General features: G+C 43.3%; 1 protein-coding gene across 5 annotated transcripts in view; it reads left to right on the top strand.

Annotated features, from left to right (window-relative positions):
* Window positions 1-24753, top strand: part of hdac5 (histone deacetylase 5) — a 330728-nt gene that overhangs the window by 60313 nt on the left and 245662 nt on the right. For 4 of the 5 annotated variants that reach the window (XM_063037383.1, XM_063037380.1, XM_063037381.1 and 1 more), the window contains one exon: window positions 14376-14553. The exons of the other annotated variant lie outside the window; for it this stretch is intronic. In XM_063037383.1, coding sequence (XP_062893453.1) covers window positions 14532-14553 — 22 coding nt within the window. In that variant the 5' untranslated portion in view covers window positions 14376-14531. The remainder of the gene's footprint in view (window positions 1-14375; window positions 14554-24753) is intronic. 5 annotated transcript variants of the gene reach the window in all.

Here is a 24753-nt window from a genome sequence, read left to right as displayed (position 1 = left end):
GGTAGGTTCCAGGTGAAAAACCAGTAAGGGGAAAGATAAAGGGGTGGGGGAGGGGAGACAGGGAGGTGATAGGCAGGAAAGGTGAAGAAGGAATAGGGGAAAGCACAATGGGTAGTAGAAGGAGGTGAAACCATGAGGGAGGTAGTGGGCAGCAGGGGGAGGGAGCAGAGTGAAATAGGGATAGGGGAAGGGAGGGGGAGGGAATTACCAGAATTTGGAGAATTCAATGTTCATACCAAGGTGCTGGAGACTACCAAGACGGTATATGAGGTGTTGCTCCTCCAACCTGAGTTTAGTCTCATCATGGCAGTAGAGGAGGCCATGTATGGACATATCTGAATGGGAGTGGGAAGCAGAGTTGAAGTGGGTGGCAATCGGGAGATCCTGTCTGTTGTGGCGGAAGGAGCGGAGGTGCTCGACGAAGCGGTCCCCCAATCTGCGTTGGATTTCACTGATGTAGAGGAGGCCGCACCAGGAGCACCGGATGCAATAGATGACCCCAACAGACTCACAAGTGAAGTGTTGCCTCACCTGGAAGGACTGTTTGGGGCTCTGAATGGTGGCAAGAGAGGAGGTGTAGGGACAGGTGTAGCATTTACGCTTACAGGGGTAAGTGCCGGGTGGGAGATCAGTGGGGAGGGACGTGTGGACCAGGAAGTCGCGGAGGGACATGATTGATAAATTGTCATCAGTTTATTATTGTCACATGTACCATGATGCAAGGAGAAAACTTTGATTTGTCATCTACACAGCTAATTTCATCACATCAGTACATTGAAGTACTACAAGGAAAATGCAATAACAGAATGCAGAATGAAGTGTTACAGTTACAGAGAAAGTGCAGGCAGACAATAAGGTGCAAGGCCATGACAAGGTAGAATGTGAGGTCATACAAGAGGCCCACTCAGTAACCTTAGGTGAGTGGGATAGAAGTTATCCTTTAGCCTGGCAGTATGTGCTTTCAGGGCCAGCTGGTGGTGTAGTGGTATCACCACTGGACTTCAAGGTCTTGAGTTCGAATCTGGCCAGGTCCAAAACTGGGCAGCAACAGCATCTGTGCGGAAGAAAGGACTTCTGTATCTTACCACCAAAACCCTATGGACAACACTATCCATAGGGTTTCCATGAGTCAATAACAACAACTTGTGCTTCCAGACTTTTCTGTCTCCTGCGCAATAGAAGGGCAGAGAAGAGAGAATGTCCAGGCCACATCTTCTGCTCCTTTTGTACTCCCAATTTCAGCATTTCAAAAACTTCTGCCACCTTGAACAGGACCCCATCACTAAGCATATCTTTCCCTCTCCACCTCTTTCCAGCCCCTTGGTATGAACATTGAATTTTCCAACTTCCGGTAATTCCTTCCCTCTCCCTTCCCCTATCACTATGTCACTCTGCCCCCTCCCCAGCTGCCTATCACCTCCCTCATGGTCCCGCCTCCTTCTACTACCCATTGTGCTTTCCCCTATTCCTTCTTCACCTTTCCTGCCTATCACCTCCCTGCTTCCCTTCCCCCACCCCTTTATCTTTCCCCTTACTGATTTTTCACCTGGAACCTACCAGCCTCCCCCCACCTTCTTTACAGGGCCTCTGCCCCTTCCCTCTACAGTCCTGACGAGGGGTTCCGGCCCGAAACATCGACTGATCGTTTCCACGGATGCTGCCTGACCTGCTGAGTTCCTCCAACGTGTTGTGAAGTAGCAGATAGAGTACAGTGTCGGGAACTGTATGGACATGCACTTTGGTAGAAGAAATAAATAGATAGACTATTTCCTAAATGGAAAGAAAATTTAAAAATCTGAGGTGCAAAGGGACTTGGGAGTCCTTGTGCAGGATTCCCTAAAGGTCAATTTGCAGGTTGAGTCAGTGGTGAGGAAGGCATATGCAATGTTAGCATTCATTTCAAGAGGACTAGAATATAAAATCAAGGATGTAACGTTGAGGCTTCATAAGGCACTGGTGAGGCCTCACTTGGAGTACTGTGAGCAGTTTTGGGCCCCTTATCTAAGAAAGGATGTGCTGACAGTCGAAAGGGTTTAAAGGAGGGTTTCAAAAAGTATTCCACAATTAAAAGGCTTGTCAGATGAGGAGTGCTTGATGGCTCTGGGCCCCTACTCACTGGAATTCAAAAGAATGAGTGGTGACCTATTGAATGGTGAAAAAGCCTTGATAGAGTGGATGTGGAGATGGTTTCGTTGTGGGAGAGTAAGACCGGAGGACACAGCCTCAGAATACAGGGATGTCCTTTTAGAAAAGAGGTGTCCTTTAGTCAGAGAGTGGTGAATCTGTGGAATCCGTTCCCATAGTCTGCTGAGGAGGCCAAGTCATTGGGTATATTTTAGGCAGAGGTTGATAGATAGATTCTTAATTAGTCAGGGCATGAAAGGATACGGGGAGAAGGCTGAAGATTTGGGGCTGAGAGGGAAAATGGATCAGCCATGATAAAATGGCAGTGCAGACTTGGTGGGCCAAATGGCCCACTTCTGTTCTTGTATCTTATGGTCATACTCGGGAGGCTGAGGGAGTGATAGGACATATAGAGAAATAGTTACACCCAAGGTGCAGGACACAAGAAATTGGAAGGGGAAAGAGGTTAAACAGCCGGTGCAGAGTTTCCCAGTGGCCATCCCCCTCAACAATCAAATGGAGTACAAATTCTTGGCCTTAATAAGGATTTACTGTATGTCTGTATATCTTTCTTTCAAGCTACTGTTATGTTCTTGACTTTTTGTAAGCTTTGTTTAAATAGACATTTTCTTTGGATTAAACAGAGCCATATTCTATTAATTTGGATGTTTATTAAGGTGATAACGGAATCATTTCATATTTCTCTGTAAACATGGAATTACTAATAAAATTACTTGCCTCTTGTAACAGAGGTGAAATAAACTTTTCAATGTCGGTGAGTTAAATGTTTATTTACTTTATTCAGTTTCTAAAATTTTTCTCTTGAATTACCCTTTTTCACAATTTAATAAATGTAAACATTTGTAAGCACAGGCTACTGACAAATTTTCTCTTACATTTTAGTGTAGTTAAGATTAATTATATAGCAAGGGTTTACAGAGATGCTTGAAGAAATTTGGAAAGGAATTGGCTTCCCTGTACTCCCTTCCTATTCCTCACATTAAGTTCCCTCTAGTCCATTAATAAGTTTGGCTGGCTGACCAACTATCTGTATCTCCTGTCAATTGTATTGTCAACTGTACAATGGATATCTGTCGTGTGGTACAGCATAATCAGGTAATTTGCAGTTAACCGGCCTTCACACTTTGGACAAAAGGAAGCAGTTTTTGTTACATACCCAGGAATTCAAAATGACAAGGGAACATTTGAACATCCAAATTTAATAGAGAGATTTAACTAACATCCAAGTTTGGTTATTGTTTAAAGAATATCTAGAAAAATAAAATGTCATTTCTCTGCTTTTCATTGGGTCCGAAAGAAATTTGAAAAGACTAAAGTTGCCACCCCAGAATTGTCAGCACATGAATGTGTGTTTAAAAATAATGGTGAAGCTTTCAGAGTTTACACTTATTGTGGAAGAAATCTGGTAATTACTTTTAGAGAATACACATATGCAATTAAATTTAGAAAACCAGAAGTTGCTTTCTGTGATCCTCTGCTTCTTCACAGGAAATACTGTTTTGCAGCTCCCCTCAAAAAGTCAGATGCCATTTAATTGATGTGTTTTAAGTAGCTATAGTCACAAAAAGAAAAAAAATGGAAAAATGAGGAAGGTGCAAGACGTGTATCCAAAAATGAAGAAATACTCAAATGGCAAAATAGTACAACCATGGGTGACAAGGGAAATCAAAACAAATGTAAAAACAAAAGAGAGGGCATACTACAAAGCAAAAAATTGTGGGAAGATAGAGGTTTGGGAAGTTTTTGCAAACTTACTGAGAGCAACTAAAAGAATCATTAGAAGGGAAAAGATGAAATATGAAAGCAAGCTAGCAAATAATATAGAAGTGGATACTAAAAGCTTTTTCAAGTATGTGAAAAATAAAAGAGAAATGAGAGTGGATATAGAACCGCTAGAAAATGATGCAGGAGAAATAATAACGGGGGACAAGGAGATGGCAGATGAACTAAATGAGTATTTTGCATCAGTCCTCACTGTGGAAGACACTAGCAGTGTGCCAGAAGTAGTAGTGTGTGAAGGAAGAGAAGTGAGTGCAGTTACTATTACAAGGGAGAAGGCGCTCAAAAAGCTGAAAGACCTAAAGGTACATAAGTCACCTCCATCAGATGAACTGCACCCTAGGGTTCTGAAAGAGGTAGAGTTAGGGATTGTGGCAGAATTAGCAATGATCTTTCAGAAATCATTGGACTCTGGCATGATGCCAGAGGACTGGAAAATTGCAAATATCATTCCACTCTTTAAGAAAGGAGGAAGGCAGCAGAAAGGAAAATATAGACCAGTTAGCCTGACCTCAGTGGTTGCGAAGATGTTTGATTGTTAAGGATGAGGTGATGGAGTACTTGGTGACACAGGTCACAATAGGACAAAGTCAGCATGATTTGCTTAAGGGAAATTCCTGCCTGCCGAGCCTGTTGGAATTCTTTGAGGAGATTACAAGTAGGATAGATAAAGGGGATGCAGTGGATGTTGTATATTTGGACTTTCAGAAGGCCTTTGACAAAGTGCCACACATGAGGCTGCTTACCAAGTTAAGAGCCCGTGATATTACAGGAAAGTTACTGACATTGTTAGAGCATTGGCTGATTGGAAGGAGGTAGTGAGTGGGAATAAACGGATCCTTGTCTGGTTGGCTGCTAGTGACTAGTGGTGTTCCGCAGGGGTCGATGTTGCAATCACTTTTTTTTGCTGTATGTAAATGATTTAGATGATGCAATAGATGGCTTTGTTGCCAAGTTTCCAGATGATATGAAGATTGGTGGAGGGGCAGATAGTGTTGAGGAAACAGGTAGGATGCAGAAGGACTTAGACAGACAAGGAGAATGGGCAAGAAAGTGGCAAGTGAAATATAATGTTAGAAAATGTATGGTCATGCACTTTGGTAGTAGAAATAAGTGTGCGGTCTATTTTCTGTACAGGGAGAAAATCCAAAAATCTGAGATGCAAAGGATCTTGGGAGCCCTTGTGCAGAACACCCTAAAGGTTAACTTGCAGGTTGAGTCGGTGGTGAGGAAGGCAAATGCAATGTTAGAAATCATTTCAAGAGGTTTAGAGAATATAAGAGCAAGGATGTGATGCTGAGGCTTTATAAGACACTGGCGAGGCCTCACCTTGAGTATTGTGAACAGTTTTGGGCCCCTCATGTTGGAAAAGGTGTGCTGGCATTGGGGAGGGTCCAGAGGAGGTTCACAAGGATGATTCCAGGAATGAAAGGGTTATTATACAAGGAATGTTTGATGGCTCTGGGTCTGTACTCGGTGGATTTCAGAAGGATGATGAGAGATCTCATCGAAACCTTTTGAATGTTGAAAGGCCGAGACAGAGTAGATGTGGAAAGGATGTTTCCATGGTGAGTCTAGGATAAGAGGGCACGGCCTCAGGATAGAGGGGCGTCCATTCAAAACAGAGATGCAGAGAAATTTCTTTAGCTAAAGGGTGGTGAATTTATGGAATTTGTTGCCACTTGCAGCTGTGGAGTCCAGGTCGTTGGGTGTATTTAAGGCAGAGATTGATAGGTTCTTGATTGGACATGGCATCAAAGGTCATGGGGAGAAGGCTGGGAAACCTGGGGTTGAGGAGGGAAAAAAAAGGATCAGCCATGATTGAATGGCAGAGCAGACTCGATGGGTCAAACAACCTAATTCTGCTCCTATGTCTTATGATGGTCTAAAAACCTAGCAAAGTCTTGAGCATTTTAATTAGTGCACCGTCTTTATTTCTGCTAAAGCATTATGATCCTTTTTTAAAAAAAAGACTATCAATGGTTACTGCTTTCGATAGAACACTTCAAATAAATGCATGGTTTATATCATCTCAAAAATAAGTTATTTCAGTTATATCTTCATTTCAGTTTTATGATACAATCTTTATTAGAATAGACACAAATTTGCAGTTGTCACCCATGATCTCCCAAAGATACTTATCTGGTCTGGATGCAGAGGACTATGTCCAAAGTTTGAACACTGTCATTGAAGTGGTGGCAGTACTTCAACAATACTTTAAAAGAATCCCTGCCCCTGGCTCATGGCTGCACTAGAACAGGCACTGAGCGCAAGAGCAATAGAAGCAGGGGTCTATCACACCAGACAAGACCCAAGATGCAGGCTATGCAAGGAATCTGCTGAAACTATCCAGCACATAGTAGCAGGCAAGGACAGCAGACACTGAATGGCACAACCAAGTTGTAGGAATTGTGTGCAGGAACATCTACAGTGAGTATGGATTGGACAATCCCAAGTCCAAATGGGAAATACCCAAGAAGGTAATGGAGAATGACAGAGCTAGGATCCTGTGGGACCTGCAAATACAAACTGATAAAGCAGGTACTGGCCAACCAACCAGACATAGTAATACTGAGCAAGGAACAGAAGAAAGCAATAGTAATAGATGTGGCAAAATCCAATGACAGTAAGATCAGCAAGAAAGAATATGTGATGCTGGGGAAATATCAGAGCTTTAAAGAGGAGATAGAAAGGATGTGGGAGGTTAAAGCCAGAGTAATCCCGGTGGTGATGAGAGCACCTGGGTCTGTGACACCTGGACTGGGAGAGTGGCTGCAACAAATCCCAGGAACAACATCTGAGATCTCGGTCCAGAAGAGTGTACTACTAGGAACAGCAAGGATACTGTGCTAAATGCTCAAGCTCCCATGTCTCTGGTAGAGGATCCGAAATTGAGGAAAATATACACACACACAAACACACAGACACATGTGTTTATTCGACTTGGACTGAGTTTCAACACCTTACTCAACTGTTCCCAAGAATAGATTTCCTTTTAAAGCTTGACTTCAGTAGGATGCCAAATTTGCACCATGCTGAAGTGGCTAACAAATTCATGATTGTGTTTAAAATAAAGAATGGCTTATGTGCCAGATATAATTCAAAAGCCATTTGCGATTTTGCAGTGACTAATTATATTCCTGTAATATTTTGACTTTAAAAAGTTCATGCAGTTTATTGATGCCACTAATCCAGTGAGTGAGGATGAAATATAATGTACTGTGCATTTATTTATAATTAAAGATTATGTTAGAATAGTATAGCTCTGACCAGTTCATTACTGTTAATATGACTTTTGAGAACAGCTATGTGGGAGTTAGGAAGGACATTGAGAAGCAGGACCTCAAAGGTAGTAATCTCGGGTTACTGCCTATGCCATGCGACAGTGAGTATAGGAATAGAGTGAGGTGAAGGATAAATGCGTAGCTGAGGGATTACAGCAGGGGGCAGGAATTCAGATTTCTGGATCATTGGGACCTCTTTTGCGGCAGGTGTGACCTGTACAAAAGGGACATGTTGCACTTGAATCTGAGGTGGACCAATATCCTGGCAGGGAGGTTTGCTAAGGCTATTGGGGAGAGTTTAAACTAGAATTGCTGGGGGGTGGGAACTGAAATGAAGAGATGGAGGAAAAGGTGGTTGGCTCACAAATAGAGAAAGCCTGGAGACAGTGCAAGAGGGAGGATAGGCAGGTGATAGAGAAGGGACATGCTCAGACCAATGGTTTGAGATGTGTCTATTTTAATGCAAGGAGTACTGTGAACAAAGTGGATGAGCTTAGAGCGTGGATTAGTACTTGGAGCTATGATGTTGCAGCCATGAGAGAGACTTGGATGGCTCAGGGGCAGGAATGGCTACTTAGAGTGCCAGGCATTGGATGTTTCAGAAAGGACAGGGAGGGAGGTAAAAGAGGTGGGGGAATAGCACTGCTGATCAGAGATAGTGTCACGGCTGCAGAAAAAGAAGCAGTCATGGTGGGATTGTCTACTGAGTTTCTGTGGGTGGAAGTTAGAAACAGGAAGGGGGTCAATAACTCTACTGAGTATTTTTAAAACAGGGACATCGTGGAGCAGATAGGGAGACAGATTCTGGAAGGGTGAATAATAACAGGGTTGTTGTGGTGAGAGACCTTAATTTCCCAAATATTGTTTGGTATGTCCCTAGAGCGAGGGGTTTAGATGGGGTGTAGTTTGTTTGGTGTGTTCAGGAAGGTTTGCTGACACAATATGTAGATAAGCCTACAAGAGGAGAGGTTGTACTTGATATGGTATTAGGAAATGAACCTGGTCAGGTGTCTGGTCTTTCAGTGGAAGAGCATTTTGGAGATAGTGATCACATTTCCAGCTCTTTTACCATAGCATTGGAGAGGGATAGGAACAGACAAGTTGGGAAAGCATTTAATTGGAGAAAGGGGAAATATGAGGCTGTCGGGCAGGAACTTGGCAGCATAAATTGGGAACATTGTTCTCAGGGAAATGTACAGAAGAAATGTGGCAAATGCTCAGGGGATGTTTGCGTGGAGTTCTACATAGTTACGTTCCAATGAGACAAGAAAAGGATGGTAGGATACAGGAACCGTGGTGTACAAAGGCTGTTGAAAATCTAGTCAAGAAGAAAAGAAGAGCTTACAAAGGTTCAAAAAAGCTAGGTAATGATAGCGATCTAGAAGATTATAAGGCTAGCAGGAAGGAGCTTAAGAAAGAAATTAGGAGAACCAGAAGGGGCCATGAGAAGACCTTGGCAGACAGGATTAAGGAAAGCCCCAAGGCATTCTACAAGTATGTGAAGAGCAAGAGGATAAGACGTGAGAGAATAGGACCAATCAAGTGTGACAGTGGAGAAGTGTGCATGGAACTGGAGGAGATAGCAGTGGTACTTAATGAGTACTTTGCTTCAGTGTTCACTACGGAAAAGGATCTTGGAGATTGTAGGGATGACTTACAGTGGACTGAAAAGCTTGAGCATGTAGATATTAAGAAAGAGGATGTGCTGGGGCTTTTGGAAAGCATCAAGTTGGATAAGTCATTGGGACTGGACAAGATGTACCCCCAGGCTACTGTGGGAGGCGAGGGAGGAGATTGCTGAGCCTCTGGCGATGATCTTTGCATCATCAATGGGGATGGGAGAGGTTCTGGAGGATTAGAAGGTTGCGGATGTTGTTCCCTTATTCAAGAAAGGGAGTAGAGATAACCCAGGAAATTATAGAAAAGTGAGTCTTACTTCAGTGGTTGGTAAGTTGATGGAGAAGATCCTGAGAGGCAGGATTTATGAAAATTTGGAGAGGCATAATCTGATTTGGAATAGTCAGCATAGCTTTGTCAAAGGCAGATCGTGCCTTACGAGCCCGATTGAATTTTTTTGAGGATGTGACTAAACACAATGATGAAGGTAGAGTAGTAGATATAATGTATATGGATTTCAGCAAGGCATTTGACAAGGTACTCCATGCAAGGCTTATTGAGAAAGTAAGGTAGGCATGGGATACAAGGGGACTTTTCTTTGTAGATCCAGAACTGGCTTGCCCACAGAAGGCAAAGAGTTGTTGTAGATGGGTCATATTCTGCATGGAGGTCGGTGACCAATGGTGTGCCTCAGGGATCTGTTCTAGGACGCCTACTCTTCGTAATTTTTATAAATGACATGGATTAAGAAGTGGAGGGATGGGTTAGAAAATTTGCTGATAACACAAAGGTTGGGGGTGTTGTGGATAGTGTGGAGGGCTGTCAGAGGTTACAGCAGGACATTGATAGGATGCAAAACTGGGCTGAGAAGTGGCAGATGGAGTTCAACCCAGAAAAGTGTGAGGTGGTTCATTTTGGTAGGTCAGGTATGATGGCAGAATACAGTATTAATGGTACAAGTCTTGACAGTGTGGAGGATCCGAGGGATCTTGTGGTCCGAGTCCATAGGACACTCAAAGCTGCTGCGCAGGTTGACTCTGTGGTTAAGAAAGCATACGGTGCACTGGCTTTCATCAATCGTGGGATTGAGTTTAAGAGCGGAGAGATAATGTTGCAGCTATGTAAGACCCTGGACAGACCCCACTTGGAGTACTGTGCTCAGTTCTGGTCGCCTCACTACAGGAAGGATGTGGAAGCCATAGAAAGGGTGCAGAGGAGATTTACTAGGATGTTGCCTGGATTGGGGAGCATGCCTTATGAGAATAGGTTGAGAATAGGTTTTTTCCTTGGAGAGACTGAGGATGAGAGGTGACCTTATAGAGATGTATAAGATGATGAGAGGCATTGATGGTGTGGATAGTCAGAGGCTTTTTCCTAGGGCTGAAATGGCTAGCACGAGAGGGCACAGTTTTAAGGTGCTTGGAAGTAGGTACAGAGGAGATATCAGTGGTAGGTTTTTTTATGCAGAGAGTGATGAGTGTGTGGAATGGGCTGCCGAGAACAGTAGTGGAGGTGGATACGATAGGTTCTTTTAAGAGACTCCTGGACAGGTACATGCTCAGAAAAATAAAGGGCTATGGGTAACCCGAGGTAATTTCTAAGGTAGGGACATGTTCGACACAGCTTTGTGGGCTGAAGGGCCAGTATTGTGTTGTAGGTTTTCTATGCTTCTGTGTAACGCTGGCGCACTTCACAGGCATGTGCTTAGCTCATTGCTCTACTCTCTATACACATGACTGTATGGCTAGGCACAGCTCAAATACCATCTATAAATTTGCTGATTGTACAACCATTGTTGGTAGAATCTCAGGTGGTGACGAGAGGGCGTACAGGAGTGAGATATGCCAACTAGTGGAGTGGTGTCGCAGCAACAACCTGGCACTCAACGTCAGTACGACGAAAGAGCTGATTGTGGACTCAGGAAGGGTAAGACGAAGGAACACATACCAATCCTCATAGAGGGATCAGAAGTGGAGAGAGCGAGCAGTTTCAAGTTCCTGGATGTCAAGATCTAACCTGGACCCAATTTATTGATGTAGTTATAAAAAAGCAAGACAGCAGCTGCATTTCATTCGGGATTTGAAGAGATTTGGTATGTCAACAAATACACTCAAAAACTTCTATAGATGTACCGTGGAGAGCATTCTGACAGGCTGCATCACTGTCTGGTATGGGGGGGGGGGGCTACTGCACAGGACTGAAAGAAGCTGCAGAGTACTTGCAGGTTATTTTTGATGGCTTTTTTTGTGGCTACACTGACAGAAGAGGTTCTTGGTATTAAATGCTGCAGCCATTCTTGTTCTTTGAGAGCTGATGATGAGTGTTAATGGGTTCAACAGGAATAAATCCAACTATGACCATCTCTTTCCTTTATTTTAATACATGCACAGGGGTTTGCTTCCAGCTGGGTAAGGATCAGAAATTCTGACTGGTAATGAAGAGTGGAGTCCAGGACTAAGCTGGTTTCTGGCTTTGCACTTACTACATTTGCACTGTCACTGTGTACTACCAGCAGATCTTTATAGTTTTGCTTGTGATGAGTCCAAGTGTATATGTTAGATCAGGGGTCTCCAACCTTTTTTGCATTGCGGACCTGTTTCATATTGACAATATTCTCGCAGACCGGCTGACCCGGGCGGGGGAGGGGGGAGGAGGATAGGGTTGCCAACGGACAAGAATAGAGCCAAATACGTTGTTTACAGAGAGACTACAATGACCATGAAGCCTTGTGCGGGCACCAGTGCGCATGCGTGTACGTGCCGATTTTTTTCCTACAAATCGTTATGTTAATCATGACCGGAATATAGGTGATAAGTGGCTAATACACTCAATTTTGTTTCTAAAAGGGTTTATCTAACGAATTTAATATTAAACACACAGTGCATTTTTTTCCTCGCATGAATATAGCGATAAGTCAATTATCAGGAAAGGACAGGGGAACTTGGAAGTAAGTGTTGAACGAACTTCCAGTAGAAGTGGTAGAGGCAGGTTCGATATTATTTAAAGAAAGATTGGACAGGTATATGGATAGGAAAGGAATGGAGGGTTATGGTGAGAGTAGCGTTCGGCACGGACTAGAAGGGCAGAGATGGCCTGTTTCCGTGCTGTAATTGTTATATGGTTATATAAGTAAGTCAATAGCATCATAACATTTTAAGTAATGTTTGGATATTAAACACACAGCACATATTTTCCCCGTATGAACATATAAAATCATTGCAACACACCAATATCGCTGAATCAGTGGGAGCCCTGGGCTGAATGCTTGTTTCCCTGCAACCAGATGGTCCCATCGATGGGTGATGGGAGACAGCGATACTCGAACGGGGTTCCTTATGTCCAGTCCATTACGGAAGTTGGTTTCTGTTGCATTCATGGCAGAGGTATGTTGGAAATGGAAGCAACGTTTTCAGTGCTTTCGTGCTTGACTTTGAGATCCAGAATGCCAACAGAGATGTTACGTCAAACATATTTTTCAGCCTGCCGTCATTTGCAAGCTCGAGGAGTTGATCTTCTTCCCGCGCTGACACGGATGACGTGCGGGTAATGACTTTGCATGCGTAATGGCTCAACAGTAATGACAAGGAATGAGGAAAGGTGCAGCGGACTCCTATCGCCAAATCATATCGTTTCCTCGCAGCCCCGTAGCGCATGCTTTGCGGCCCGGTGGTTGGGGTCCACTGTGTTAGATTCTATGCAACACACAGAAAGTACTGGAGGAACTCAGCATGGATTTCCATGCTTGGATTTCCAGCATCTGCAGATCTTCTCTTGTTTGAAGTTAGATTCTATTTTGTTTAATCAGAAGTACAGTTGGGAAAAGTTTATTAAAAATTTGAAAGGAACTCTTACACGAGGTATCTGTCTCTTGTAGAATTTATGGATGCAGTAATATGAACCATATCCAGAAGAATTGACTGAGACACTTCTAAATTAACTCAATGTTTAAGTAATGGGGCAGATAGTGTTAAGGAAACAGGTAGGCTGCAGAAGGACTTAGACAAATTAGGAGAATGGACAGAAAAGTGGCAGATGAAATACAATGTTGGAAATTGCATGGTCATGCACTTTGGTAGAAAAAATAAATGTGCAGACTATTTTCCAGATGGGGAGAAAATCCAGAAATCTGAGATGCAAAGTAACTTGCAAGTCCTTGTGCAGAACAACCTAAAAGCTAACTTGCAGGTTGAGTCAGTGGTGAGGAAGGCAAATACAATATTAGCATTCATTTCAAGAGGTCTAGAATACAAGAGTAAGGATGTGATGCTGAGGCTTTATAAGGCACTGGTGAGGCCTCACCTTGAGTATTGTGGACAGTTCTGGGCTCCTCATCTAACAAAAGTGTGCTGGCATTGGAGAGGCTTCAGAGGAGGTTCACAAGGATGATTTTGGGAGTGGAAGGGTTATCATATGAGGAACGTGTAATAGCTCTAGGTCTGTACTCGCTGGAATTTAGAAGGATGAGGGCGGGATCTTATTGAAACCTTTTGAATGTTGAAGGCCGAGACATGGTAAATGCGGAAAGGATATTTCTCATGGCGGGGGAGTCTCAGGCACGAGGTTACGGGGAGAAGGCCAGGAGAAGACTCAGTGAGCCGGATGGCCTAATTCTGCTTCTATGTCTTATGGTCCTAATTTTGCATCATCATTTGATGCTTTTTTTAGTCTAGTTAGCAATAACTCAGTAGCAAAATAAACCAATATACCAAACAGAAGTAGAACTGACTGAGAAAAACAAGTTTCTTTGCAGTAAAGGTCAAATGTCTGGAAGATGTAAAGTTGATACTGCTCTATCATTTCTTTCAGTGGTTTGATTCTACTTGACATATGTATGTATTTCCATAAGAAGTGTGGACAGTAATTTATAATGGGATTCAAATGAAACTGCATGAAGATGTATGATTATTGGGCGCTTTCAAAACTTTACATTCCTAGGTAGCATATGAAGAAAAAGGCATATTGAACATAAGCTGTAATTTTATGTTTTATTCTTTAACATCACACAAACCAATCTTCCGTCCGTGGACTCACTTTACACCGCACGCTGTTGGAGCAGTGCTGCCAAGATAATCAAGGACACGACCCACCCAGCCAACACACTTTTCGTCCCTCTTCCCTCCGGGAGAAGGCTCAGGAGCTTGAAGACTCGTACGGCCAGATTTGGGAACAGCTTCTTTCCAACTGTGATAAGACTGCTGAATGGATCCTGACCCGGATCTGGGCCGTACCCTCCAAATATCCGGACCTGCCTCTCGGTTTTTTTTTTGCATTACCTTACCTCCCATTTTTCTATTTTCTATTTATGATTTATAATTTAAGTTTTTAATATTTACTATCGATTTGTAATCCAGGGAGCGGGAAGCGCAGAATCTAATATCGCTGTGATGATTGTACATTCTAGTTATCAATTGTTTGGCAACAATAAAGTATAATATATTGTGTTACTTAATATTTATATCAGAAAAATTGTAATTGTAGTAAGCTACTCATTTCCAAGGATGAAATCATTGCAAGACGCACTTATGGCCTTGTTTCTCTTTTGATATGCAGAACTACAGCTCAGAGTAATTACACATACCTGATGTAGCAAGGGAATCCAGCCTAATGTAGAGAATCAGCAGCATCATCTCCATCTTGAATCTCAGCAGGATCTATCAGTTTGTGTCTTGTGAACAGTCACTGAGTGGCAGGTGCTTCCATTTAATCATGAGCTCACCAGATAACACAGGTAATTTTTTCTGCCCTTTGTAGTACTTTGATTATTAGACTGATGTATGTATTCAAATTTAAGTGAAAGTTAATAGTAAAAGTTTGTGTTCATTGAACATGTTTGATTTGCTTTCCAGCAGTATGATGCTCATTCACAATAATTTAAAAATGCTTCTTGAAAAATTAGTATTATGAAATAACTTAACTTTTTTTCCAAATAGCATTCATGTTAGTCTGTCCAATAATGTAAAATCTTTTGTGGCATTGCTTTATTAGTTAAAGTTTGGGTATTTCAGTACTCAGAAAGGTTGCATTTTTTCTCAGGTAATCACATGACAGTTTTGCCACTCGGAGCAAGTTGCATTTTTGTGTTAATTTGCTCAAGTACTCACAAGGTAGCTTTTGTTTTGTTTGTTTTGTCCCTTTTGTACAACCCTTATGATGATTGAGTAAATATGACTTGCTGAGAGAATTGCCTCAAAGTTGCCTGCACTTGGAATGGATGGATGTGGACAAAAGGGCTGAATTCTGGAGATGCAGATGATTCCTCATGATATCAAAGCAGTGTCTGAACAAGAAACACTATTAAAAATTAAGTCACTGAAAAAGCTCTACCAAAGAAAATGTTTGGTAATATTGGAGGTCAGTATCTTAGCTCCAAGATATTGCTGTTAGCATTCCCTGGGGCATTGCCCCCTTTGGAATGTAGCTACTTCTGGTAAGATGGCGGCGCGATCGATCGCAGCGGCTTCTATGGGGTCAACCAAAGGTTTTTATAGTCCTTTTTAAACATTTTTTTTTACGATGGCAAGATACTGCTGGTTTATTAAGACCTTGAAGTACTGCAGGTCTACCCCATCAGTGAGTTGCTCGTTGGTGGAGAAACTGAAGGAGCTGGACCTGGTGTGGATCATGTTGCTGCCTGCGTCAGAGGAGTCAGTCCGTGAAGGTGGTGTGCGGTGTAACAGCAAATGATTGACGGTTGCTGTTCTTGTGATCGCAAGGCCCTATTGGACATTATTAATGTGGAGTGCTGCAGGTCTGATTCACTGATTTATTGGTGGACCGCAGGGATGGATGGCAGGTCTCAGCTGTAGTGAAGACTAGGCTTCAAGCTGCAGTGTCGCCTGTTTACAGCCACCCAGTAGAGGGGTATCTGAGTCTGTGTACTCCACTGGAGGCAGTGTGGCGCAGTGTGCAAGCTGGAGTTGGTGTTGCCTCCCAGTGTTTGCTTGGCAGAAGATGAGCTGTATTGTATTTGACTGCAGACTCCTGCAAATATTCATGGACTCAGTGTCCTGGGCCATATTTTTTTTTCTGTGACTGTATTTTACTGATAAATGCTCTTGCTATCTTATATGTGCCTTGTGCTGTGTGTGACTTTTGGTACTGCGTTTTGCACCTTGGCCCCAGAGTACACTTTGGTTTGGATGTGTTCATGGTTATTCATGTATAGTAGAAAAGCAATTAAACATGAACTTTGTTTTCCTCTTGTGTGAGATTTTCAAATGGTTGCAGACTGTTCAGTTATTTCTCAACTCAGATATAGAAGCAGTATCCAGAATTAGAAGTATTACAAGATTAGAAAACTTTGTGCAATAATAAGGAAAGGGATTTCTCAATAGCAGTACTGTATTTTACCAAGAAAGGACTAACCTCTTGATTTTCTCCCCACCTCCTACCTGCTCCCATGTGTCACCATAAATTTGTGCAAATAATACTCGAGTATTTTTCTGTCATCCCACTTATGAAGAGGGAATTTCAACTTGAAATGATAACTGTTTTGTTTTTCACAAATGCTGCTTGACTTGTGAAATGCTTCTGATGTTTTCTGTTTTTATTTCATAAGAGTCCTTGTTTTCTATATACTACTAAAACTAATGCTCTATCTGCCTGTTTGTGACCTCCGATTAGCGCAAACGGTGCATTACAGCAAAACTTTTTTTTGGCTAAATCTAATTAAAATGCGCTAACTTACAGAATGCAGGCAAAGTTCAGGGTTATGTATTCGTATACAATTGCTCAGTTGCAAAAATCAGCGGGCTCACATTCACCCGAGAACCGATCCGCCATTATGGAAATCAGGATGCGACAGCCCGACGCATGCGCACGGCCAGCCTCAGCAGTGACACCTACCGGAGCAAAAGGGCAGGGCAGCTCTATTTCAAGGGGTCACATTCTGCTTATCACCATGAGCATGTGCAGGATTGGGACAGATCTAACTGCCACCCATCAATAAGAGATAATTAAATCTTATTGTAATGATGTACTTCGAGACACCCATAAAACCCTTCACTGCAGTCAAAGGACAGCGGTGACTATATCACGTCCATTTAGGAGAGCGCCAACCACATCATCAAGAATAATCAGCATCCTTTGGTGTTACTGCTTCGTATCTTCTATCCAGCATTAGGGTAAAAATAAATGGTCAGCCTAATCATGCTGTGTGGAAAGGGAAGGGGGACATTATGCTCATGAGTTGACGCCAAACGTCATCGGGAAGCGGCAAGGAGAGGGAGAGAACAAGAATCGCATGAGGCCAGGGCCGCACGACTCCAGGATCAAAGAGTCAGGACAGAAAAAGATGAGAGAAGAAGAGACAGAGGAGAAGAGGCATGCACGTCTCCAGGATCAGAGACAAAAAACAAACAGCAGAAGAGATGAAGAGACGGGGAATGAAAGGACTGCACGTCTCCAGAATGACAACGAGAGGCACAAGGGCGGCAGATAAACCAGAAATGATACTTCGTTAAATGAGGAGGAGCTATATTTGCTTTGCTATGAGTCATTCTTCTTTAATAAACTGAGGTTTTCTACTTCAGTTTCCAAAGCAAAGCGATACCAATAGCATTCAGGAAAATTTAATGTTCATTCTGGTCACATCAGACTGCACTACCCTTCTCTCAAAGGGTGCCCCAACGGGTCACCCCGTTGTCTAGTTATATACTAAAATCTTGCTGAATGTTATATTCATAAATTTAGGCCTTTAATGTGTCTCATGTCTTTGAAATGTCTGTGTCTTTTACTCATTTTCCTTGGCAGTTTACATTGTTTTAATTACAGTATAAGCAATCTGATTTATGAGTTCAATTACAAGTTGAATTGATTAAACTAGGTTGATTGTGTTTGAATGAATTTGTGTTTGGGGCAGGATATTTTATTCACACTGGTGTCAGCCATTAAGAAAATAAACTAAAACCAAATTTCATGCCTTATGCAGCACACACAAAATGCTAGAGGAACTCAGCAGGCCAGGCAGCATCTATGGAAAAGAGTACAGTCAACATTTCAGGCCAAAACCCTTCATCAGGACAGAAGAAACAAAGATGAGAAATCAAAGTAAGAAGGTGGGGAGAGAGGAGGAAGAAACACAAGGTAGAGGTGATAAGTGAAACTGGGAGTTGGAGGAGGGGTGAAGTAGAGAGCTGGGGTCCATTAGTGAAAGAGATAAAGGACTGGAAAAGGGAGAATCTGATAGGAGAGGGTAGAAGACGATAGAAGAAAGGGAAGGGAGAGGAGCACTAGAGGGAAGTGATGGGCAGGTAAGGAGATGAGGTAAAAGAAGGAAATCGGAATAGTGAAGGAAGGGGGCATTACTGGAAGTTCAAGAAATCGATGTTCATGTCATCAAGTTGGAGCTTACCCAAACGAAATATGAAGCGTTACTCCTCCAACCTGAGTGTGGCTTTGTTGCGGCAGTAGAGGAGACCATGGACTGACATGTCGGAATGAGAAGTGGAATTAAAATTTGTGGCCACTGGGAAATCATGCTTTTTCTGGTGGATGGAGTGTAGGTGCTTAGCGAAGTGGTCTCACCAATATACAGGAGGCCACACCAAGAGCACTGGATACAGTCGATGACCCAACAGACTTGTAGGTGAAGTGTCGCCTCAGCTGGAAGAACTGTTTGGGGCCCTGAATGGTAGTGAGGGAGGAGGTGTAGGGGCAGGTGCGGCATTTGTTCTGCTTGCAAGGATAAGTGCCAGGAAGAAGATCAGTGGGGAAGGATGAATGGACAAGGGAATCACGTAAGGTGCGATCCCTGCGGAAAGCAGAAAGTGGGAGTGGAGGGGGGAGGAAAAGATGTGCTTGATGGTGGGATCCTGTTGGTGATGGCGCAAGTTACGGAGAATTGTGTGCTGGATGCTGGTGGTGTGGTAGGTGAGAACATGAGGAATCCTATCTCTGGCAGGGTGGCAGTAGGATGGGGTGAAGGCAGATGTGCGCTAAATGGAAGATATGTGGTTCAGCCTTATGTATGCATTTAGAGTAAGGGACCATTATTTATTTAAATTATATTTATAAATTTATAAGGGATCATACTTTAGTCCAATAAATTCCATATCATTAGAATAAGCATGTTTGTCATAAAGTTTACCATGCCTTTACACTTGCCAAGTTGACTGAAGCTCTGGCTTGTGAAGAAGAACATAAATATTCTCTGATGCAACAGATTTTACTGTTGATTAAATAAAATGTTCCTGGTTACAACGATCATATATATTCCCGTGAAGAAAATACTAGAATCTTTTGTCTCTTTCTTTTGCTAATCAATTATTGTCAGATTTTATTTCAAAACAAGCACTTATTCAAAGTGAAAAATTGAATTTACAGATGATGGAAATATAAAACAAAAACAGAAAATGATGGAAATATTCAGCAGGTATGGTCACATCTATGTAGAAGAGAAACAACATCATTGTTTCAGGTCAGAGACATCTTGTCAAAACTGAAGAGACAAATGACGCTTGTAGAATGGAAGGTGGGGTTGCTTTGATGGGATTAAAACAAGGGTGGCTCTTACTGAAAGTGTTTACAGTATTTCATAAATTGTGGCTTTGCTTGGAACAGCAGTGAAGGCTATTATGAGACTTTTGATAGGGTCCGGTATATAAATGTAGAATTGCAAAGCTGAATGAGCCCACTGTCCACAGTGTGTCAGTGCCAGCATTCTTCAAATGGAATCCAATCAACTCCCATAAGCTTGTACCTTTCTCCTCATTATACGCACTAATGTCACTTTTGAAAGCAGACATTGACTATTCTTATGCCATCCTTACAACCTCTCGTACATGATCACAACTGCAAGCTTCATGAATGTTTTGCTGTCACCTTTATTAGTTTAAACAGTCATCTTAAATCTGTCATGATTATCAATCCTATCACTGAAAACAGTTTCATCTCTTTGGAAACTTCTATGAAATCATCTCTTGACTATCTCTGCTTTGAAGTCAAAGGTCCTAGCTACTATTCTCATTTATTCACATCTTTCCTAAAAAAAAATAGTGCTCAGAAATGGACAAAACATTCCAGAAATATCTGAACCCAAGTTTAACACACTTTCAGCAACATCCTTACGTAGAGTCATAGAGAACTACAATACAGGCAGGCTCTTTGGCTTATCTAGTCCATGCCGATGTATTTAAACTGCCTATTCCCATTGATGTAAACTGGGACCATAGCCCTCCATAACTCTACCATCCATGGGCCTATTCAAACTTAAACGTTGAAATCGAGTTTGCATACACCATTTGTGCTGACAGCTCATTCCAGACTCTCATGACTATCTAAGTGAAGAAGTTTCTCCTCATGTTCCCCTTAAACTTTTCACCTTTTGTCCTTAACCCCGACCTCTAGTTGTAGTCCCACACAACCTTAGTGGAAAAAGCCTGCTTGCATTTATCCGTTCTATACCCTCATAACTTTGTATACCTCTATCAAATCTCCTCTCAATATTCTAATCTATGCTGCAAGGAATAAAATACTAACCTATTCAATCTTTCCTTTATAATTCAGGTCCTCCAGACCTGGCAACATTCTTGTAAATGTTTTCTGTACTCTTTCAACCTTGTTTACATCTTTCCTGTACATAGATGACCAAAACCCCACACGGTGCTCCAAGTTAGGCATCACTAATGTTGTAGACACCTTCAACATAACATTCCATCTCCTGAACTCTATACTTTGATTTATGAAGGCCAGTATGCCAGAAGCTTTCTTACGACCCTGTCTACCTGTGCCGCTACCGTCAATGAATTATGGGCCCTGTATTTCCAGATCCCGTTGTTCTCCTACACTCCTCAGTGTCCTACCATTCACTGTGTAAGACCTACCTTGGTTGGTCCTACCAAAGTACAACACCTCGCTCTTGTATGCATTAAATTCCATCGGCTGTTTTTCACCCCATTTTTTCAGCTGGTCCAGATCCAGCTGCAAACCGTGATAGCCTTCTTTGCTCTCCACTACACCCCCTAATCTTGGAGTCATCCACAAATTTGCTGATCCAGTTAACCACATTATCATCGCAATTGTTGTTATAAATGACAAACAGCAACAGGCCCAGCACTGATCCTGTGGCATTCCACTAGTTATAGGCCTCCAGTCAGAGAGGCAACCATCTACTACCACTCCTCCCTGGCTTCTCCCACAAAGCCAATGTCTAATCCAATTTACTACTTCACCCTGAATGCTGAGCGACTGAACCTTCTTGACCAACCTCCCATGTGGGACCCTGTCAAATGCCTTGCCAAAGTCCATGTGGACAACTTCCATTGCACTGCCTTTATCCATTTTCCTGGTAACTTCCTCAAAAAAAACTCTACAAGATTGGTTAGACATGACCTACCACACGCGAAACCATGCTGACTATCATTAATCAGTCCATGTCTCTTCAAATACTATATATCCAGTCCTTTAGAACACCTTCCAAAAACTTGCCCACTACTGACATCAGGCCTATCAGCCTATAATTTCCTGGTTTATTTTTACAGCCTTACTTAAACAGTAGAATAACATTGGCTATCCTCTAATCCTCTGGCCACCTGTCACTAAGGATGATTTAAATATCTCTGCTAGGCACCTGGCAATTTCTGCACTTGCCTCCCGTGGGGGCCAAGGGATCACCTTGTCAGGCCCTGGGGATTTATTCAGCCTGATTTGCCTCAGGACAACAAACACCACCACCTCTGTTATCTGTATAGGGTCCATGAAGTTGATGCCGCTTTGCCTCACTTCTATAGATGCTATGTCCATCTTCTGAGTAAATACGTATGCAAAAAAAACCATTCAAGATCTTTCCCCATCTTTTTGGGCTCCACACATGAATTACTATGCTGATCTTCCAGAGCACCAATTTTGTCCCTTGTAATCCTTTTGCTCTTAACATCTCTACAGAATCTTTTAGGATTCTCTTTCACCTTGTATGCCAGGTCAACTTCATGCTTCTTTTAGCCCTCCTGATTTCTTTAAGTATTCTCTTGCATTTCTTGTACTCCATAAGCGCATCATTTGTTCTTACCTGCTTATATCTGCAGTGCACCTCCTTTTGTTTTCTTGACCAGGGTCTCGATATCTCTTGAAACTCAACGTTCCCTATACATGTTATCTTTACCTTTTATTCTGACAGGCACAAACAAGCTTTGTACTCTCAGTATTTTACTTTTGAAGGCCTCCCACTTATTGAGTACTGTTACGTACCCCGTAACTGGGTTGCCAAACCAGCAGAAATGGACCACTAGTTGGAGTCTGGGTTACTAGAAACGAATGAAGTTTTATTAAAGAAATAAGTAGCACAGTACTCTAATCGTAAGGATATAAATGCAACAGGTTAGCAATGATAAAACACACATGTACACAGAACTAGGGTAATAGGAATCAACCAAGTTCTATCGCAGTCTAAGGGTGAAATGATCAGTCTTAAGTGACGTAGAGTTCAGTTCAGCTTAGTGCAGTTCGCAGTAATCGCTGTTGTGCCGTTAGAGAGAGAGATGCAAATTTGATTCAGGCAGACCTTTGATGTTCTTCGCAGTTGGTTTCGGGCGGACCCTTTTATGTCTTCTATCCCGCTGTGGTCACCGACTGTGACCCCTCCATTCCGGATACGATCGTTCTTCCGCGGTGAACCCGGCACCCAGGCAAGGGCGGACACACACGCCAGGTTCCCACCGATCGTACCTTTACACCCTGTGCATCCATGGTTGGTTCCCGCGAACCGGACCTCCAAACTCCACCAACTTGTGGGGGCACACCGCTCTTCCAGGGTCTCGTTATCTCGTGGTGTGTCGTGCCTTAGCAAACCTGTTCTTTTTATCCCCCTGCTGGGGTATTGCCTGTCCATCAAACTTCAAACAGTTCAGGTTCAAAGCAACCGGTCTGTCAATATTGTGAATTGTGTTTCTTTTCCGTTATCTCTCTCTCCTCTGTCATTAACATTTTGAACGTTTCTCCATTGTCTCCCTCATCTCTCTCATTAGCATCAATCGTCTGATAACAGCACACATCAAAGTTGCTGGTGAACGCAGCAGGCCAGGCAGCATCTCTAGGAAGAGGTACAGTCGACATTTCAGCCCGAGACCCTTCGTCAGGACTAACTGAAGGAAGAGTTAGTAAGAGATTTGAAAGTGGGAGGGGGAGGGGGAGATCCAAAATGATAGGAGAAGACAGGAGGGGGAGGGATGGAGCCAAGAGCAGGACAGGTGATTGGCAAAGGGGATATGAGAGGATCATGTGACAGGAGGTCTGAGGAGAAAGACAAGTGGGGGGGGGGAACCCAGAGGATGGGCAAGGGGTATAGTCAGAGGGACAGAGGGAGAAAAAGGAGAGTGAGAGGAAGAATGTGTGTATAAAAATAAATAACGGATGGGGTACGAGGGGGAGGTGGGGCATTAGCAGAAGTTAGAGAAGTCGATGTTCATGCCATCAGGTTGGAGGCTACCCAGATGGAATATAAGGTGTTGTTCCTCCAACCTGAGTGTGGCTTCATCTTTACAGTAGAGGAGGCCGTGGATAGACATGTCAGAATGGGAATGGGATGTGGAATTAAAATGTGTGGCCACTGGGAGATCCTGCTTTCTCTGGCGGACAGAGCGTAGGTGTTCAGCAAAGCGGTCTCCCAGTCTGAGTCGGGTCTCGCCAATATATAGAAGGCCACATTGGGAGCACCGGATGCAGTATATCACCCCAGCTGACTCACAGGTGAAGTGTCGCCTCACCTGGAAGGACTGTCTGGGGCCCTGAATGGTGGTAAGGGAGGAAGTGGAAGGGCATGTGTAGCACTTGTTCCGCTTACAAGGATGTGCCAGGAGGCAGATCAGTGGGGAGGGATGGGGGGGACGAATGGACAAGGGAGTCACGTAGGGAGCAATCCCTGTGGAAGGCGGCGGGGGGGGGAGGGAAAGATGTGCTTAGTGGTGGGATCTCGTTGGAGGTGGTGGAAGTTACGGAGAATAATATGTTGGACCTGGAGGCTGGTGGGGTGGTAGGTGAGGACCAGGGGGACCCTATTCCTATTGGGGTGGCGGGAGGATGGAGTGAGAGCAGATGTACGTGAAATGGGGGAGATGCGTTTGAGAGCAGAGTTGATAGTGGAGGAAGGGAAGCCCCTTTCTTTGAAAAAGGAGGACATCTCCCTCGTCCTGGAATGAAAAGCCTCATCCTGAGAGCAGATGCGGCGGAGACGGAGGAATTGCGAGAAGGGGATGGCATTTTTGCAAGAGACAGGGTGAGAAGAGGAATAGTCCAGATAGCTGTGAGAGTCAGTAGGCTTATAGTAGACATCAGTGGATAAGCTGTCTCCAGAGACAGAGACAGAAAGATCTAGAAAGGGGAGGGAGGTGTCAGAAATGGACCAGGTAAACTTGAGGGCAGGGTAAAAGTTGGAGGCAAAGTTAATAAAGTCAACGAGCTCAGCATGCATGCAGGAAGCAGCGCCAATGCAGTCTTCGATGTAGCGAAGGAAAAGTGGGGGACAGATACCAGAATAGGCACGGAACATAGATTGTTCCACAAAGCCAACAAAAAGACAGGCATAGCTAGGACCCATACGGGTGCCCATGGCTATACCTTTAGTTTGGAGGAAGTGGGAGGAGCCAAAGGAGAAATTATTAAGAGTAAGGACTAATTCCGCTAGACGGAGCAAAGTGGTGATAGAGGGGAACTGATTAGGTCTGGAATCCAAAAAGAAGCGTAGAACTTTGAGACCTTCCTGATGGGGGATGGAAGTATATAGGGACTGGACATCCATGGTGAAAATAAAGCAGTGGGGGCCAGGGAACTTAAAATCATCGAAAAGTTTAAAAGCGTGAGAAGTGTCACGAACATAGGTAGGAAGGGATTGAACAAGGGGAGTTAAAACCGTGTCGAGGTATGCAGAAACGAGTTCGGTGGGGCAGGAGCAAGCTGAGACTATAGGTCTGCCAGGACAGTCAGGTTTGTGGATCTT

Source organism: Mobula hypostoma, chromosome X1, assembly GCF_963921235.1.
Source record: "Mobula hypostoma chromosome X1, sMobHyp1.1, whole genome shotgun sequence".
Lineage (NCBI taxonomy): Eukaryota > Metazoa > Chordata > Chondrichthyes > Myliobatiformes > Myliobatidae > Mobula > Mobula hypostoma.
This window is presented reverse-complemented; position numbering and strand designations above follow the sequence as displayed.